This window comes from Phyllobates terribilis, unplaced genomic scaffold (assembly GCF_046119375.1).
Source record: "Phyllobates terribilis strain yellow unplaced genomic scaffold, ASM4611937v1 Scaffold_5__5_contigs__length_657084704, whole genome shotgun sequence".
Classification (NCBI taxonomy): Eukaryota; Metazoa; Chordata; class Amphibia; order Anura; family Dendrobatidae; genus Phyllobates; species Phyllobates terribilis.
In genome coordinates this window covers 410,264,876-410,282,181 of record NW_027362765.1, presented here as the reverse complement: position 1 = coordinate 410,282,181, position 17,306 = coordinate 410,264,876, and the positions used below count along the sequence as shown (strand labels likewise).

Sequence of the window (17,306 nt, the reverse complement as noted above, 5' to 3'; positions counted from 1 at the left end):
CTCCTCTTCCCACAATCGCATACAAAATTTCTCCCACGCATCCCCCCTACTCTGGAACTCTCTACCCCAACACATCAGACTCTCGCCTACCATAGAAGCCTTCAAAAGAGACCTGAAGACCTACCTCTTCCGACAAGCCTACAACCTGCAGTAACCACCGCTCCACCACATTACTGCATGACCTCCTCTACCCCCACCTACTGTATCCTCACTAGTGTTGAGCGAGTATGTTCTATTAACCCTTTCGGCGAGTATGCTCGGGCCGAGCTCCGAGTATTTATAGCTGCTCGGTGATGTGTTTGAATCGCTCCCGTGTGCATGATTTGCAACTGTTTGACAGTTTTATTACATGTGAGGAATGTCTATTTCTTACACATTCCTCACATGTAATAAAGCTGTCAAACAGTTGCAAATCATGCACACGGGAGCGATTCAACCATATCACCGAGCAGCTGTAAATACTCGGAGCTCGGCCCGAGCATACTCGGAGAGAACATACTCGCTCAACCCTAATCCTCACCCATCCCTTGCAGACTGTGAGCCCTCGCGGGCAGGGTCCTCTCTCCTCCTGTACCAGTCGCTGACTCATTTTAAGATTATGTAAATGTTTTTGCTATGTACAGTATATCCCTATCACATGTGAAGAGCCATGGAATAAATGGCGCTATAATAATAAATAATAATAGTATAGGAAAGTGCAGCAGATAATTATCTGTTTATTCCTTGTCTAAATGATCTTTTGCCTAATTAGTAAGTGATATTACATGTAAAACAGGACCAAGTCCTTTATAGGAAGGGCCGACGTTGTAGACCACCATTGAACTGGTATCTAAAATGGCTCCACTGTCACTTGAGAGGACATCGTTATTAATAACATTGTGAAGTGTGCTGGCGTTAGAGGATATTGTACAATAATTTTAATGCACTACATTGAAATATGTGCTGTTGCAGCTGCTGCCTGACACTGAGGGCTCTTATTCAGCTTGTTGTTGAGAGGGGTTGTCAGTGAATAAGAATGGTCTTTCGAATGTTAACAATTGCTACATCTGGCATTTTTGTAATTTATCATTATTAATCCATCACCAGATTTCAGAACACAAACTACATTATTAAATAGATCTCTTAAACCTTATGAGGCTGATGAACTTACTTCAAATTCATGTAAGAATGGTTGTATAATCATGCTTCTGCCATAATGGGGCTCGGCTGTTGAAGAATATTTAATTTCCAGCCACACCAGCCTGACTGACAACTGCAGCTTCTACTGAGCAGTGTGAGATCTCAGCAGGAAGGAGGGACATTGAGAAGCTATGGGGACGCAAGATTACGTTTCCAATTTCAAAAAGCATTATACAGACATAGATTTTCACAGTGAGTACACCTGCCACACAAGTCTAATAGATCTATTTAACCCCTTGTTGCACCTTGGCTTACATGTATATCAGCCTAAAGGTGTGGATGTATCGAGTGGGCTCAGGAGTTGATCTCACTGCATACAGGGCAGACGCTTGCTGTGTTATACAGCCAGCACCTGCCTCTAAAGCTGCGTTCATACACAAGTATCTCATAGTCTGTGATTTATGAACTGAACATGGATCCCAGACCCAAATTTAACATCCTTTCAGGCGTATATGAGCGTCACAAGCCTAACACCGGCAATCGGAGCTGTCGGCCACGTGTTCGATACAGTTGGATCCTGTAGTAGAACAGTGAGCCATCCTGCTGACACTTGAAGGCCTACGGCTTACAAGATGTCAGTGACACTCAGGGGGCAATGTCTGTTTTAAGGGGACACTCAGGGGGTATTATTACTGGGTTAGGGGCTGCAATACTTGGCAACCCATGAGAAGTCACTACCCTATCTCTGTCCAGAACATACAGGCGTGGCTGAGCCAAACAGGTTTATGGAGGTGTCGGGAGGGATAGTTGTCAGCTGAATCAGCAGTTAGATGACAGTAACTGAAGGTGTAAAGGTAACACTATTGTCTGCACTGAAGATGACAAATGTGGAGACCTTTTCATCTATAGTACTGCCACTGGGAATAGCCTAATGCAAGGGAAGGAGTTCACAGCCTCCGCTGTAAAGGTTAGATGGCGGATTTTGCTTCTATAAAGCTTAAACCACCTATAGCCATGATCCATATGGTACTGGCCCATAAGCAATATTTATGTAAACACATTTAATCCAAGAGAATGCTGTGTGTCAAAATCAAATAATCAATCACTTTATTAGGTGATAAAAGTTATAAAATCATCATAAAAAAGTAACAGATTAGTGTAACGCCGGCGTCTCTGCATAGTTCCACCTCTCTCCAGCAGGGATGCAGACATGCTCACCGCCGCGGCCGCTCTGCTGTTTCACCTGCTCGGGCTCCCATCACAACTCCCAGGCCCCCGAGTCATCGAATGCTGTGCAGGTCTACGGGCAACGCACTTAGGGGGCGTGCGCTCTCCGCTTCTTAAATGGGCAGCGAGCGCACTCCGTAAAGTGTCCCCAGGCTATAGCTGAGAGGCATAATGTATTTAAGGCACCCTCCCCTGTAGGGATGTACCTGAGCAACTTTAGTGTCAAAATTAGTCTTGCGCTTGCTACTTAGTTGTTAGGTCCCTGTTCCTGAATCCGTCCTGGCTGTATCTGAACCTAGAACCGCCTTGTCCTTGCCTGAACCTGTCTGAAACAGTACCTGTGTTCCTGAACCCATCCTGTCTAAACCAGCCATCCTGTCTGTACCAGTACCTGTGTTCCTGAACCCGTCCAGTCTAAACCAGCCATCCTGTCTGTACCAGTACCTGTGTTCCTGAACCCGTCCAGTCTAAACCAGCATCCTGTCTGTACCAGTACCTGTGTTCCTGAACCCGTCCAGTCTAAACCAGCCATCCTGTCTGTACCAGTACCTGTGTTCCTGAACCCATCCTGTCTAAACCAGCCATCCTGTCTGTACCAGTACCTGTGTTCCTGAACCCATCCTGTCTAAACCAGCCATCCTGTCTGAACCAGTACCTGTGTTCCTGAACCCATCCTGTCTAAACCAGCCATCCTGTCTGTACCAGTACCTGTGTTCCTGAACCCATCCTGTCTAAACCAGCCATCCTGTCTGTACCAGTACCTGTGTTCCTGAACCCATCCTGTCTAAACCAGCCATCCTGTCTGTACCAGTACCTGTGTTCCTGAACCCATCCTGTCTAAACCAGCCGTCCTGTCTGTACCAGTACCTGTGTTCCTGAACCCATCCTGTCTAAACCAGCCGTCCTGTCTGAACCAGTACCTGTGTTCCTGAACCCATCCTGTCTAAACCAGCCATCCTGTCTGAACCAGTACCTGTGTTCCTGAACCCATCCTGTCTAAACCAGCCATCCTGTCTGAACCAGTACCTGTGTTCCTGAACCCATCCTGTCTAAACCAGCCATCCTGTCTGAACCAGTACCTGTGTTCCTGAACCCATCCTGTCTAAACCAGCCATCCTGTCTGAACCAGTACCTGTGTTCCTGAACCCGTCCAGTCTAAACCAGCCATCCTGTCTGTACCAGTACCTGTGTTCCTGAACCCATCCTGTCTAAACCAGCCATCCTGTCTGTACCAGTACCTGTGTTCCTGAACCCATCCTGTCTAAACCAGCCATCCTGTCTGTACCAGTACCTGTGTTCCTGAACCCATCCTGTCTAAACCAGCCGTCCAGTCTGTACCAGTACCTGTGATCCTGAACCCGCAGAACCCGTTCAGTCTGAACCAACACCAGTACCCTTTCCGCCAGTTATCCTTCTCTTGTCCAGATTTATACTCTCTGAGTCCATACCTGCGTTTCTGACCCTTGGGGTCAGCTTCTGCAGTACCGGGGACTGCCCTGGAGTGGTACCTGTTGGCTACCAGCAGCTCAAGCCTAACCTCACCATCAGAGGCTCCAGTGAAAACCCAGTAGCCGCTTAGTTACGCCCCTCCAGAGTAAGCCTGGTCCATGGGGCAGTGGGTCCACACCCACCAGTGTGACAATTAGTAGAAAGACTTGGAGGGGACACCTGGACACAATATATGAGAATACCCTGCGTAATTTGGGCATACCTGGAAGATCTATCGTATGCCTAGCATAAGTAAAATATGTATATAAAAGTAAACACGTAGAAAAAAAAAAAAGATGTCAAGAAGAATACATAGACAGATGGTATCGGTATTAATGAAGTGGAAAGTCTGGCATGGAATGGATAGTTGATCCAAACACAAAACATGCCCCGCACGTCAGATAATACAAACAAAATAATTAAAGATCTAAATCACATAACCGATAATGAATGCTGAGCGTCTACTGGGTATTAGAAAGTAAAAGTGTATGAAACCGGGGACCTGCCGCACTCTATAAAGCTTAGCATTTTGTTACAAATATTATACTAAGACTAATCATTGTATTACATGGTTTGCTGCTGTGTTATGTCTCCTTTATAAAGCAAATCTATCATATCCTTAAATCTTATCCATTTAGGAAAATAAGGATCTTTGAAGTGTCAGTGATCTGCGACCACTATAAAGCCCAGCAATCATGTGTATGATACCACACTGCCCTCTGGTGGACAAGTCTCCTGTATGTTATACACAGGTCACAAATCACTGAGCATTCCTACCTCATGGTGATTTTCTGTTCTTTTGCTTTTTGCCTTCTGATCTTGAATGAGTTTGGTCTGCTTTTGCCAATCTTTGAGAACTTCTTGATTCCTTGCAAGAAAAATATTATTTATTTCAAGTTTTAAAAAGAAAACAGAAAACTAGAAAAAAAAAAAAAAGGTGTAGAAGGAAAGTAATAGTCATTCGTGGGACTAACGTGCCTTGTCCAAGCACATTTATGCTTCCTTGTTATACAGTATATCACAAAAGTGAGTACACCCCTAAGTGAAAATGGCCAAACTGTACCGTTACCATTGGAATGATATAATTGTACCATTAGTGTTAGAAGATCTCAGGTGTGAATGTTGAACAGGTGGGTTATATAAGGTACTATCACTCACACTCTCTCATACTGGTCACTGGAAGTTCAACATGGCACCCCATGGCAAAGAACTCTCTGAGGATCTGATGAAAAGAATTGTTGCTCTATATAAAGATGGCCAAGAAAGAAGAAGATTGCCAAGACCCTGACACGGAACTGCAACACGGTGGTCACGACCATCCAGCGGTGTAACAAGACAGGCTCCACTCAGAACTGTCCTCACCATGGTCGACTTAAGAAGTTGAGTGCAGGTGCTCAGCGTCATATCCAGAGGTTGTCTTTTCAAAATAGACGTATGAGTGCTGCCAGCATTGCTGCAGAGGTTAAAGGGGCGGGGGGGTCCGCCTGTTAGTGCTCAGACCATATACCGCATCAAATTGGTCTGCATAGCTGTCGTCCCAGAAGGAAGCCTCTTCTAAAGATGAAGCACAAGAAAGCCCACTAGCAGACTAAGGACATGGATTACTGGAACCATGTCCTGTGGTCTGATAGGACCAAGATAAACTTATTTGGTTTAGATGGTGTCAAGCGTGTATGGCGGCAACCAGGTGAGGAGTACAAAGACAAGTGTGTCCTGCCCACAGTCAAGCATGGTGGTGGGAATGTCATGTTTTGGGGCTGCTTGAGTGCTGCTGGCAGCTACAGGTCATTGAGGGAACCATGAATGATGAATGCCAACATGTACTGTGACATACTGAAGCAGGGCACGATCCCTTCATTTCGGGGAAGTATTCCAACTTGATAATGACCCCCAAAATACACCTCCAAGACGACCACTGCCTTGCTAAAGAAACTGAGGGTAAAAGTGCTGGACTGGCCAAGCATGTCTCCAGACCTAAACCCTATTGAACATCTGTGGGGCATCCTCAAACAGAAGGTCTCTAACATCCACCAGCTCCGTGATGTTGTCATGGAGGAGTGGACGAGGATTCCAGTGGCCAGTGAAGCTCTAGTGAACTCCATGCCCAAGAGAGTTAAGGCAGTGCTTGAAAATAATGGTGACCACACAAAATATTGACACTTTGGGCACAATTTAGCCATTTTCACTTAGGGGTGTACTCATTTTTCTTGCTATCGGTTTAGACATTAATGGCTGTATGTTGAGTTATTTCGAGGGCACCCCAAATTTACACTATCATACAAGCTGTACACTGACTACTTTACACTGTATCAAAGTGTCATATCTTCAGTGTTGTCCTATGAAAAGATATAATAAAATATTTACAAAAATGTAAGGGGTGTACTCAGTTTTGTGATATACTGTATGTGTGCTGTGTGATGTATTGTATAATGTATTAAAGAGTTCTACTGCTGTATGGAGCCTCTGTAGGTTGTATGGATATAAAATACTTGTTTTGTATACTTTTCTATGACATCTGATTATCTGCAACCTGTTAAGTTTTGGATCTAGGGGGTAAAGTTTCTCCTTGTGGAGAGTGACAAGCCAGGCCTGTCATGTCAGAGTGAGGAGACTTATACACCATGCAGGCTGCTCTGGGAAATTAAATATGCAAATTGCCTCTTCAGGTAGGAAGACGACTAAAACTCTAGCGCCACCTATTGGAAGCAGCGATCCTAAAAGTCAATATCGACCCTTTAACGAGCCTTGCAATATGACTTATTATAAAAGCCAAACCAGAATCTCAATTTGCAGACACTGTGTTTCAGGGTGTTGCCCCTCATCAGTGCAAACTGTGAGATCTGATTTGGATAGGTGAGAGGCTTAAGACTGGGATCTAAGGGGTAACGTTTCTCCTTGTGGAGAGTGACAAGCCAGGCACTTATACGACATGCAATGCTCCTGGACAGTTCATGACACTAACTGCTTGGGACCCTACTGTACATTAGTAAAGAACTTAACATAAGGTAAAATTTTGGAATGGGCTGGTTGCCTTCATTAGGGAAAAAAAATATTTTTCAACTTTTTTCTGTAGGGTCACTGTCATTTGAAATAATTCTGACCAGTTTCTTAAGACAGATTTATCCACCCTTACCTTTCTTGGTTTTCAATGTAGAAATGTAATGTACCATGGTAAATTGATAGAAAAACCCTAGACATCACAACATTGCAACCACTGGGTAGTCACATACAAACGTATATACCATAAACATCTCCAGACAGAGTATCACAAAAAGAAGATTTTTGCTACTCACCGTAAAATCTAGTACTCGTATCCTTCATTGGGAGACACAGGAACCACGGGGTGAAGACTGCTACCACCAGGGGGCTGACACTAATACTACACCTTTAAAAAATAAATGTCTCCTCTCCAGCACCTGACCTACCAGAACCAATCTACTTGGTTAGTACGAAGGCAGTAAGAGAAGCAAAAGAACAAAAGGAAAGGACAACCAACCTGGGAAGAATAAAAACGTAAAAGAACGCTTAACAGGCAACCAAGGGAAGGTGCTGTGTCCCCCAATTAAGGCTAACAAGAAGTATGGGACGTCATAATGCAGAGGCTGGGGTGGGAAATAATAATGTTGCAACAGGGAGAATAGTAATGGCCAATTCAAAGGTATAAGCTCTGTAAAGCCTTGAAAAGGTACGGACAAATGACCAAGTTGTGGCCTTACAGAGTTGTAGTATAGATGTCGGGTGACATACGGGCCAGGAGGCTCCCACTGCCCAAGTAGATTGATCTGTAACCGTAAATGGGGAAATCTAGGCGTAGCCAAATTTGCTTCAAGAATGGCAGATCAAATCTAGTGAGCAATGGTCGTCTTAGAGCTGACCAGACCTCAGCGAGGGCCTTACGGGATGACAAATAAGGCATCGGAACAGCTGAATGGAGCTGTGACCAACAAGTAGCGCTTCACAGCCCTGACCACATCAACATGGCGGCACCGAGAGCGCCAAACCCTAAAGAAAAGTCTTGGCCAGAGGTTTGACAGCCAGAAAAAATAATAGCCAAAATAGAAACCTGGCCCTAGAGGGAACTAAAAGCCAATCCCTACTCCAGATCGGGAGAAAAAGACAAGAAGGGATAAAAACATAGGAGCAAAGTCGTTGGATTCACAATAACAAAAAAAGGCCTTCCCAGACCTGTGTCTGCCTCCTACGTGACACTAAGCTAAACTGAATAGCTAAATGCTGGCAGGCCAAATGTAGCCTGTGGGAAGGAGACAACTTTTTTTATTTTAAGGCGCAGTATTCGTGTCAGCCTCCTGTAGCAGCAGACTTCACCCCATGGTACCTGTGTCCTTCAATAATGCGCCCAAAAAATTGTGTTTTTTTATTTTAAAACCTGGTTACCTTGTGCAATTTATTTTGGGATATATATTCTGCTAATAAGTAAGGAATAACATATTATATTAATAGATTGCATAGGTTTTGTGTAGAATAAAAAATCTATGCAGCACTCTTTCCAACATGTCTGCTTTCTGTCAGTAAATAAAAATATTCTTCTACAGGTGCATCTCACTAAATTAGAATATCATCAAAAAGTTAATTTATTTCAATTCTTGAATTCAAAAAGTGAAACTCCTATATTATATAGAGTCATTACACACAGAGTGATCTATTTCAAGTGTTTATTTCTGTTACTGTTGATGATTATGGCTTACAGCCAATGAAAACACAAGTCATTATCTCAGTAAATTAGAATACTTTATAACAGCTTGAAAAATGTTTTTAAAATCTGAATTGTTGGCCTACTGAAATGTATGTTCAGTAAATGCCTCAATACTTGGTCGGGGCTCCTTTTGCATCAATTACTGCATCAATGCGGCGTTGCATGGAGGCGATCAGCCTGTGGCACTGCTGAGGTGTTATGGAAGCCCAGGTGGCTTTGATAGCAGCCTTCAGCTCGTCTGCATTGTTGGGTCTGGTGTCTCTCATCTTCCTCTTGACAATACCCCATAGATTCTCTATAATAAATTCTCTATGGGGTTACGGTCAGGCGAGTTTGCTGGCCAATCAAGCACAGTGATACTGTTGTATGTAAACCAGGTATTGGTAATTTTGGCAGTGTGGACAGGAGCCAAGTCCTGCTGGAGAATGACATTTCCATCTCCAAAAAGCTTGTCTGCAGAGGGAAGCATGAAGTGCTCTAAAATGTCCTGGTAGACGGCTGCGCTGACTTTGGTCTTGATAAAACACAGTGGACCTACACCAGCAGATGACATGGCTCCCCAAACCATCACTGATTGTGGAGACTTCACACTAGACCTCAAGCAGCTTGGATTGTGGCCTCTCCACTCTCCTCCAAACTCTGGGACCTTGATTTCCAAATGAAATGCAAAATTTACTTTGCATTTACTTAGTGTCAATGATTGCCTTCTGGACATCTGTCAAGTCAGCAGTCTTTCCCATGATAGTGGAGCCTACTGAAAAAGACTAAGGGACCTTTTTAAATGCCTAGGAAGCCTTTGCAGGTGTTTTTTGTTAATTATTTTAATTTACTGAGATAATGACTTTTGTGTTTTCATTGGCTGTAAGCCATAATCATCAACATTAACAGAAATAAACACGTGAAATAGATCACTCTGTGTGTAATGACTCTATATAATATAGGAGTTTCACTTTTTGTATTGAAGAACTGAAATAAATTTACTTTTTTATGATATTCTAATTTAGTTTAGTTCATTGTTTAATTGACAACGCTGCATGCCTCTTCATAACGGAGATCTCTGATATACTGAAAGGGCTATTTCCATCTCCAAGATCCTATCCCAATATGTAGTAGATGTAATAATAATAATATTAGTAGATACCTCAAATTAGAAATGTAGTATAGTTTTTCTGATTCGCTATGTCGCTTACCCCATGTGCAGGGCATTGCAGTAGCTTAGATATCCATGGTTACGACCACTCATATAGTGACAGTTAGTTGTTAGTGATCATAACCATGGATACCTAAGCTACTGCAATGCCCTGCACATGAGGTAAGCGACATAGCGAATCAGAAGAACTATACTACATTTCTAATTGGAGGTATTTGCTAATATTATTACACCTACTACATACTGGGATAGGACATTGGAGATGGGAATAGCCCTTTAAAGTGACATGTCTGGCAAAAGCAGTATGCCGTGTTATGCTCGGTATATGTATTTGGTGCTCTTTAAAACCTAGTGTTTTGCACCACCCCTTCAGGCTCTGCACTAGTCATTGTACAGGGCATTAGATTTTCCTTTGAGGAGCCATAGGCAAATGTCAGGATGGGGCAGGATCATTCAAGGCAATCATTGAAAGCAAGTTGGATTATATATTAATTAGTATATATGGTTTCTTACACATTGGCCAATCCCTTTGTTCTTAAAAAGTTAGTTCAAATAAGCTGATCACAGATTGTCCCACTGCTGCGACCCCAGAAATCTGATGTAGTTTGTGGTCAAACCTGGCAGTAAGTAATAATAACAATAAGTGTTTAAAAAATGATTACCATTTTATAATGTGTACACATATTGCTAGGATATGTCAAGGGCTGACCTCTGGCACTCCTAAAGATCCCAAAGCACTGGGTCACCCTATAAGTTTTCCTGTGCAGAGATCCTCGGCCACCCAGCTGTGCAGGGAACCGCAGCTGACCCCATACAATTAAAGGGGGCTGTGCTGCATTTCCCTGAACAGCTGGGTGGGCAGGAGAGGGACGGCATATGTTATTGTAAAGCCATGACTTTATAAGGTGAGAATAACTCTTTGAATTCTGCATCAATGACACCAGCGGAGAAAAAAGTCATTACCTGTCCCTCAATTATATCTATGGACTGTCCCTGTCATACAGGTCCTTTAAACAAAAAGAGCCTGATTTTTTGGCCAATTGATGGAGGCCCGTGAATTGGAGAGACTCAGAATTCCCTAACTGGATACTTAAAAAATTCAACAATCATTTTGACATAATAGTCCTTGAGGATAATATTCGAGTCTCCTGCGATCACAAAGACACATCCATGAGTGATAACTCACCTTTGCTTCTGAATAAAGTTGGCCAGCCTATCCTTCTCTTCAGCCTGTCTGTCAGATGCTGATTTTCTTCTTTCTACAAGCGTTGCATGTCTAAAGCAAATTTCCAAAAAGTCAGCGATTTACACAGTGAAACCCAGCGGTGGCGTTGTCTTAAATATGCGCTGGTTGAGGAATTAATTGCTACATTCCCAGCAATGCAGACAGCTACTGAAATGTACTGACTGTATAGGACAAAGAAAGCTGATAAAGCCCCAAAAAACATAACTGAGCTGAATATCTGATGCAGTCTTCTCATAGTGTCTGATAATAATCCCAATAATGTCACTATTCACACCCTAATGATGAACCGAGGAAAGCGTGATCAGTATTTCTATTCTCTGTAATGGTCCGTGGAGGTCAGAAATTAAAGGGGTGCTCCTCCATTTATTGCATCTTCTGATGGGAACCCTGTGGTTGGGGATTTGCAATAAAAATCTGTGGTGGGAAAGAATTACCTCCCCATGTAAAAAAAGCTTATACTCCCCTCCCGTGCCGGCGCCGTCCCCGCAGTGTCGGCATTCGCTCTCCGCGGTGCTCCCTGCTGTTATTGTGACCCCGGCGCTCAATCAGCGCTGACGTCACTGTCTCCACCTTCTGTCGAAATGAATATGAAGAGGAAGTCAGAGATCAGCTGCAGCCCGGACTTCCTCCTCATCTTCAATTCAACAGAAAATTGGGATAGTGACTCCAGTGCTGATGTGACACGTGACGCCGGTGCCCAAACAACTGCATGAGAGCTCCGGGAGAGCGAGTGCCAACACTGCGGGAACGACACCGACTCGGGAGGGGAGTATAAGCTTCTTTATTTTAATGGGGCCAAACATTTAGATCAAGAAGGGGTTGTCCAAGTAGCGGACAACCCCTTTAATTGCTTGTCAATCACAATTGTAGTGTAACTTTTGTCAAATTCTGACATACAAATGGTCGTCCTTCCACTTGTTCTGACTGGTCCTGACTGAGTTGGGATCATTACATGCCATTTTAATATGCAAATGGTCTCTTTATAGAGGAAGAGGACTAGAGACACCTACTTACTCCCAAAAATTCACAAGGACGCCCTCAACCCACCGGGACGTCCGATTGTGTCTGGATTGGACGGTTTGTGTGGCCCGATTTCACAGTATATTGATAGCCACCTCCGTCCACTAGTTGGAAACCTTCCATCTTATATCAAAGACACAACGGACGTCCTTACTCTGGTTGACGGCGCCCTGGTTACGGATGACACCCTCCTAGTCACGGCCGACGTCGAGAGCCTTTATACCTGTATCAGCCATGATCTTGGCCTGTCTGCGGCCCGCCTCTTCCTGGGAGGCTCTGACCTGGACGGCCCTTCCAGAGAATTCATCTTTGAGCTCCTCCAATTCGTCCTCTGCCACAATTACTTTTTATTTAAAAATAGAATATACCTCCAAGTCAGTGGCACGGCGATGGGGGCGGCCTGTGCCCCCTCGTACGCCAACCTCTTCCTGGGCGCTTCGGAGAGGGAGATTTTTGGTGATGAGGGGACACGGGGCGCGGACCATGTCGTGTCATGGATGAGGTATATTGATGATATTCTATTTCTTTGGCGGGGGACGGGGGAGGAGCTCCACGATTTCATGGCACGCCTAAATTCTAATAGTCGTGCTGTGAAGCTGACGTATACTTGCCATCCTAAACGGATCAAGTTTCTGGATATCACACTTGAAGTGGATTCAGATTATCATATCCAGACTGACTTGTTCAGAAAGCCTACCTCAGTGAATTCCCTGATACATGCTACATCTGCACATGACTCGTCAACCATTAGGGCCATCCCAGTTGGACAGTTCCTCAGGATGAGGCGGATCTGCTCCACTAATTCTAACTTTGAGAAACGGGCCTCTGATCTGGCTGAACGTTTCAGACAGAGCGGCTATAGCAATCGATGTATCGGCCGTGGCTATGTGAGGGCTCGTAACACTCCTCGTGACCATCTTATTTATCCCCCTCCCAGACACACGCATGGGGTACCGGAGAGGATCCACTACATCTCCACATTCAACCATGAGTGGGGGGCTATGCGGCGGATCCTCTCTCGGAACTGGAACATTTTGAGCGCGGAGCCTTCCCTTCGGGAATACAATGGAGAATCTCCGTGCATGACACCACGACGGTCGAACAGTCTAAGGGATTTATTGGTCACCAGCCATTATATTCCTCCTATACTTAATCCTTTCGGATCCCGTGGCCCCAGGATGGGCACTTTCCCACATGGACACTGTGCTGCCTGCACCAATGTCCTATATAGTACGTCGTTCGCGAGCTCTGATGGCTCCCGCCATTTTGATATTTGCCACTATATTTCCTGCAGCACTACACATGTGGTGTATTACGCCACATGTGGGTGCGGGCTAATATATGTTGGATTAACATCTAGGGAGCTTCGAATCAGGGTCCGCGAGCACATTAGAGACATTGGTGCGGCCCGGTCGGCCACTGATCCCCGGGAGCTCAAGACATTGCCTCGGCATTTCAGTGCCGTCCACAACTGTGATCCGCGGTCGCTGAAAATACGTGGTATTGATGTGGTTTGTCTGGGCTCTCGGGGTGGGAATGCCAAACGTCTCCTGGCACAAAAGGAGGCGAGGTGGATTATTATTCTGGATACCCTGGCGCCACGGGGTCTGAATGAAAGCCTGGGGTTTGCGCCATTCCTTTGATTAGACTCAACCTTGTTCTGTACTTTATTTAATATTTCACCATTTGAGTATATGTGATGTCCTATTATTGGATATTAATGTATTTGATGGAATTGATTGATGTGTTGACTCCTGCGATCCCTGCTCTATATTTCAACGTATGGGGGTTACTTTGGTTTTCTGTCTTTTAATATTTTTAATCTTGATTTTCATTTTTTAATTATGTTTATTCTTCTGTTTAGTGATTTTTCTCCAAGGACCTCACCTAATCTTTGCCTTGATGTCCAGACATCCGTGATATCTTAGCTTTCTTTTCAGCAAAATCCCTCAGATGAATGATTCATTATGACAAATCTGTCTGTTCATCATGATTTTTTGTCATATTCGATAATTGTTTTATTGATTTTTTCATTTATTTTTCTTTATATTTTTTTTTCCTCCCCTCCTTCCCTTGTCTTTACTCTTCTAAAAAAATTCTTTATTATTTTTCCTTAACTATAGTGGTTGTTTCTCCTATCCATTACAGCGTTTATTCTATGTTCCCATTTATTCTGTTATTCATCTATGCAAGTTGGGGTCCGCTGCATTGTGACATTGGGAAGGGCTAATGGGATGTTGCTGTGCGCATGCGCTGGGCTGCTCGCGCCCGCATCCCCGCGTCATCTGTCTCTATGGCGTCGGCGCCCCCCGGATGTGGTCCACACGACGCTTCCGGGTTGCGCCCGTGTCATGATGGGTGGTGTGGGGCCGTGTTGGGCGGTGACTACCCCAGCGCATGCGCCGTAAACACCATCCCATTGGCGGCCATCTTGATCTATCACATGATAGCACATGTGATTTTTCTGAGAGGGCGGATATATAAAAAGGTCCTTGTGCTTCCCTGATTTATGCCTCTTGAAAAAGCACCCGCGAAACGCGCGTCGAGGCTGTCCTCTACGACAGGCATCTGCCCTCCTGGTACTCTTTCTACATGTGATATTATCTTTGGCTGAGTCACCACTGTCCTGTTAATGAGATGCACTATGGCAGTTGATTAATACAACAGGACTGTGATAGGTGTGATCCCAATATATTCTGTGTTATACTGATATGTCCATGTATACCACCTTTTCCTGCCCTGGTCTTTCCTTTTTGCCCTCATTGCTTTTTGTATCCATACTTAGTATTTATTGTATTCCTTCCATTTAAGGAGGTTTCATGTTATTTTTGTATTTTTTAAATACATTTATATTGCTTTTTTCTATGGGCTAAAGATAAAGTGGGGTTTTTTTGATCCGCATGTCTGCACTTTACATTAGGTATTTTGTCATTTCTATATGAAATTTTATAAGAATTATTAATAAAGTTTATTCATGCCAATATACTCGTTTCTTCTCCTGTTTATATATGCTTTGTTCGAGTTGGCAACACGGATATGGGGTGTGAGTCGTGTCTCCTCCACACCGCCTTTCCGTGCATCTCAATATGTGGGCTGTTGTGTTTTTCACACCTATTGGAAGCAGCAATCCTAAAAGCCAATATCGAGCCTTGCCACATGACTTAGGATAAAAGCCAAACTAGAATCTCAATTTGCAGGCTTGTGTTTTGGGGTGTTGCCCCTCCTCAGTGCAAAGTATGAGATCTGATTTGGGTAGTTGGGAGCTTCTGGACTGGGTTTTAAGGAGTAACGTTTCTCCTTGTGGAGAGTGACAAGCCATTGCTTATTTAAAAAATGCGTGAAGTGTAAATTTGGCTTATGCCTTACAACTGAGAATAACAGGAATAATTCACCAACGCCTCATGTCTTGCCCCTGTAGGTAATTTCATATGGTATAAGTAACCTGTGACTGTTTGCAGGACTCCATTGCTCCACTTTTATAGTCCCGATGGTACATGAAGTTTACCTTGATTCAGTGAGAAATTTCCACCCAGTTCCCTTTCCTGGGTCCCGCACGTTCTGCGGTTTCCTAGAACAGTTAAGAGGCTCATTCTCGACCATCTCTTCTATTTTATGTTTCAGCATCTCAAAGCGTTTCATTTCTTCATTGCTTGACCAATCGCTGGAGAGATCCATGCTGGACCTCAAGTCTTTCAGATTCAGTTTCTCCATAGAAGGGAATTCTGGTGGAAGCAAACGTGGAAGAGTTGTACTTGTTCAGTGATAATAATGGTAGAAGAATCACAGCAGAAGAGGACACGGACAGAAGAGGCCCCTGTGATGTCTAATAACTCATCATAATGCACAATCCCACCTGTTTTGGAAATGGGAGTGGGCAGCTCAAACTCTATGTTCACACTAGCCGTTTTTTTAGCATTTTTTTTCTGCAGCAAAACTTGATCTCTTGGCAGGTAAGAAGCTGCGTCAAAAACGCAGGTTTTGTTGTGTTTTTTTGCTGCATTTTTCAGGATCCCAAAGTTCAGCTTTGTTTCCACCACAGAAGCATGAACACAGGTCACCAATGCAAGACATATGTGAAACCATATTAACCAGAATTACAAATGTAACAGTGGGGGGAGGTGAATTGTTCAGGAATAGTTTTTCTAAGACACTGGCAGTGCATTGAGCTTGTAGGACACTATTTATTTTTACACTATGGTCTGCCATTGAGTTGCTCAGAGATTGTTCAATTTCACACCTCCGTGGGCCACAGGTTTTGCTCACTCTCACACCTAGCTCAGCCAATGTTTACATTTTTCACATCACTAATTTAATTTAACTGTCCTAATTCAAGCTGCCATCTCAGGTGACCAAGACAAGATGGTAAAATCACAAAAATAAATGAGTTTCACATAAAGCTGTACTTTTTTTTCACACTAAAAACGCAGCAAAACCTGATAGCTATGTTCATACTAGGCGTTTTTTCTGCGTTTTTTCACCACCCAATACTTTCAATGGGTGAAAAACGCAGAAAAAACGCTGAAAGAAGTGACATGCTCTACTGTGCAAAAAAACATGCAAAGCACAAAATACTGATGACACAAAAACCAATGTGTGTGCGTGAGATTTCTGAAATCTCATAGACTTTGCTGGTACTGTAAAACGCAGCTGAAAATTTGTAGAAAAAAAAGCTGAAAATACGCCTAGTGTGAACGTAGCCTAACTCTTGGGCCCCTGTGTGGCTGCACACAGTGCAGTAATGCTGTGTTATAGAAGAAGATTTCTCTGATAAGATATATTACAAAGTTTCTTATTTTCACAAGTACTATTGATTTAAGAAAAAATAATAAACAATTAAAATGAAGGTTGATTTTCAATGATTGGGTATAGCGCTCATAAGCCCTCTGACTGATCATCATGGCAGCGTGATTCTTTTAACTTTGATTAGGGGAGAAAAAAGCATCTGGATGAGAGGTAGGTAGAAGGGGGCTACACATTGTGTAAAAGGGGGGTAATCACAATTAGGTACTTATCAAAATTAAAGGAAACCTGTCACTAGATTTCCAAAACCGAAACCAATACCAAGATCTTATCATGGTAGATCAGTGTTTCCAAAACTTCAGTCCTCACGGCCCCAAACAGGTCACGTTTTCAGGATTTCCTATTGCACAAGTGGTGGAATTATCATCAAGACATCAGAACCTACAATACTAAGAAATCCTGAAAACATGATCTGTTGAGGGCTGTGAGGACTGGAGTTGGGGAAACGTGGTGCTAGGTAATATATTTCTAAACATTTAGGCTATGTTCACACACGTTGTGTTTTTTTCTGCTGAAAATCTGCTCCTAACTTTTCTCTGGCA

General features: G+C 43.6%; 1 protein-coding gene across 1 annotated transcript in view; it reads right to left on the bottom strand.

Annotated features, from left to right (window-relative positions):
• Positions 1-17,306, bottom strand: part of LRRC27 (leucine rich repeat containing 27) — a 72,622-nt gene that overhangs the window by 22,949 nt on the left and 32,367 nt on the right. The window contains exons 6-8 of the mRNA XM_073685117.1: positions 15,470-15,686; positions 10,885-10,974; positions 4,612-4,702 (exon numbers count right to left, since the gene is read on the bottom strand). Of these exons, the coding sequence (XP_073541218.1) occupies positions 4,612-4,702; positions 10,885-10,974; positions 15,470-15,686 (398 nt within the window). The remainder of the gene's footprint in view (positions 1-4,611; positions 4,703-10,884; positions 10,975-15,469; positions 15,687-17,306) is intronic.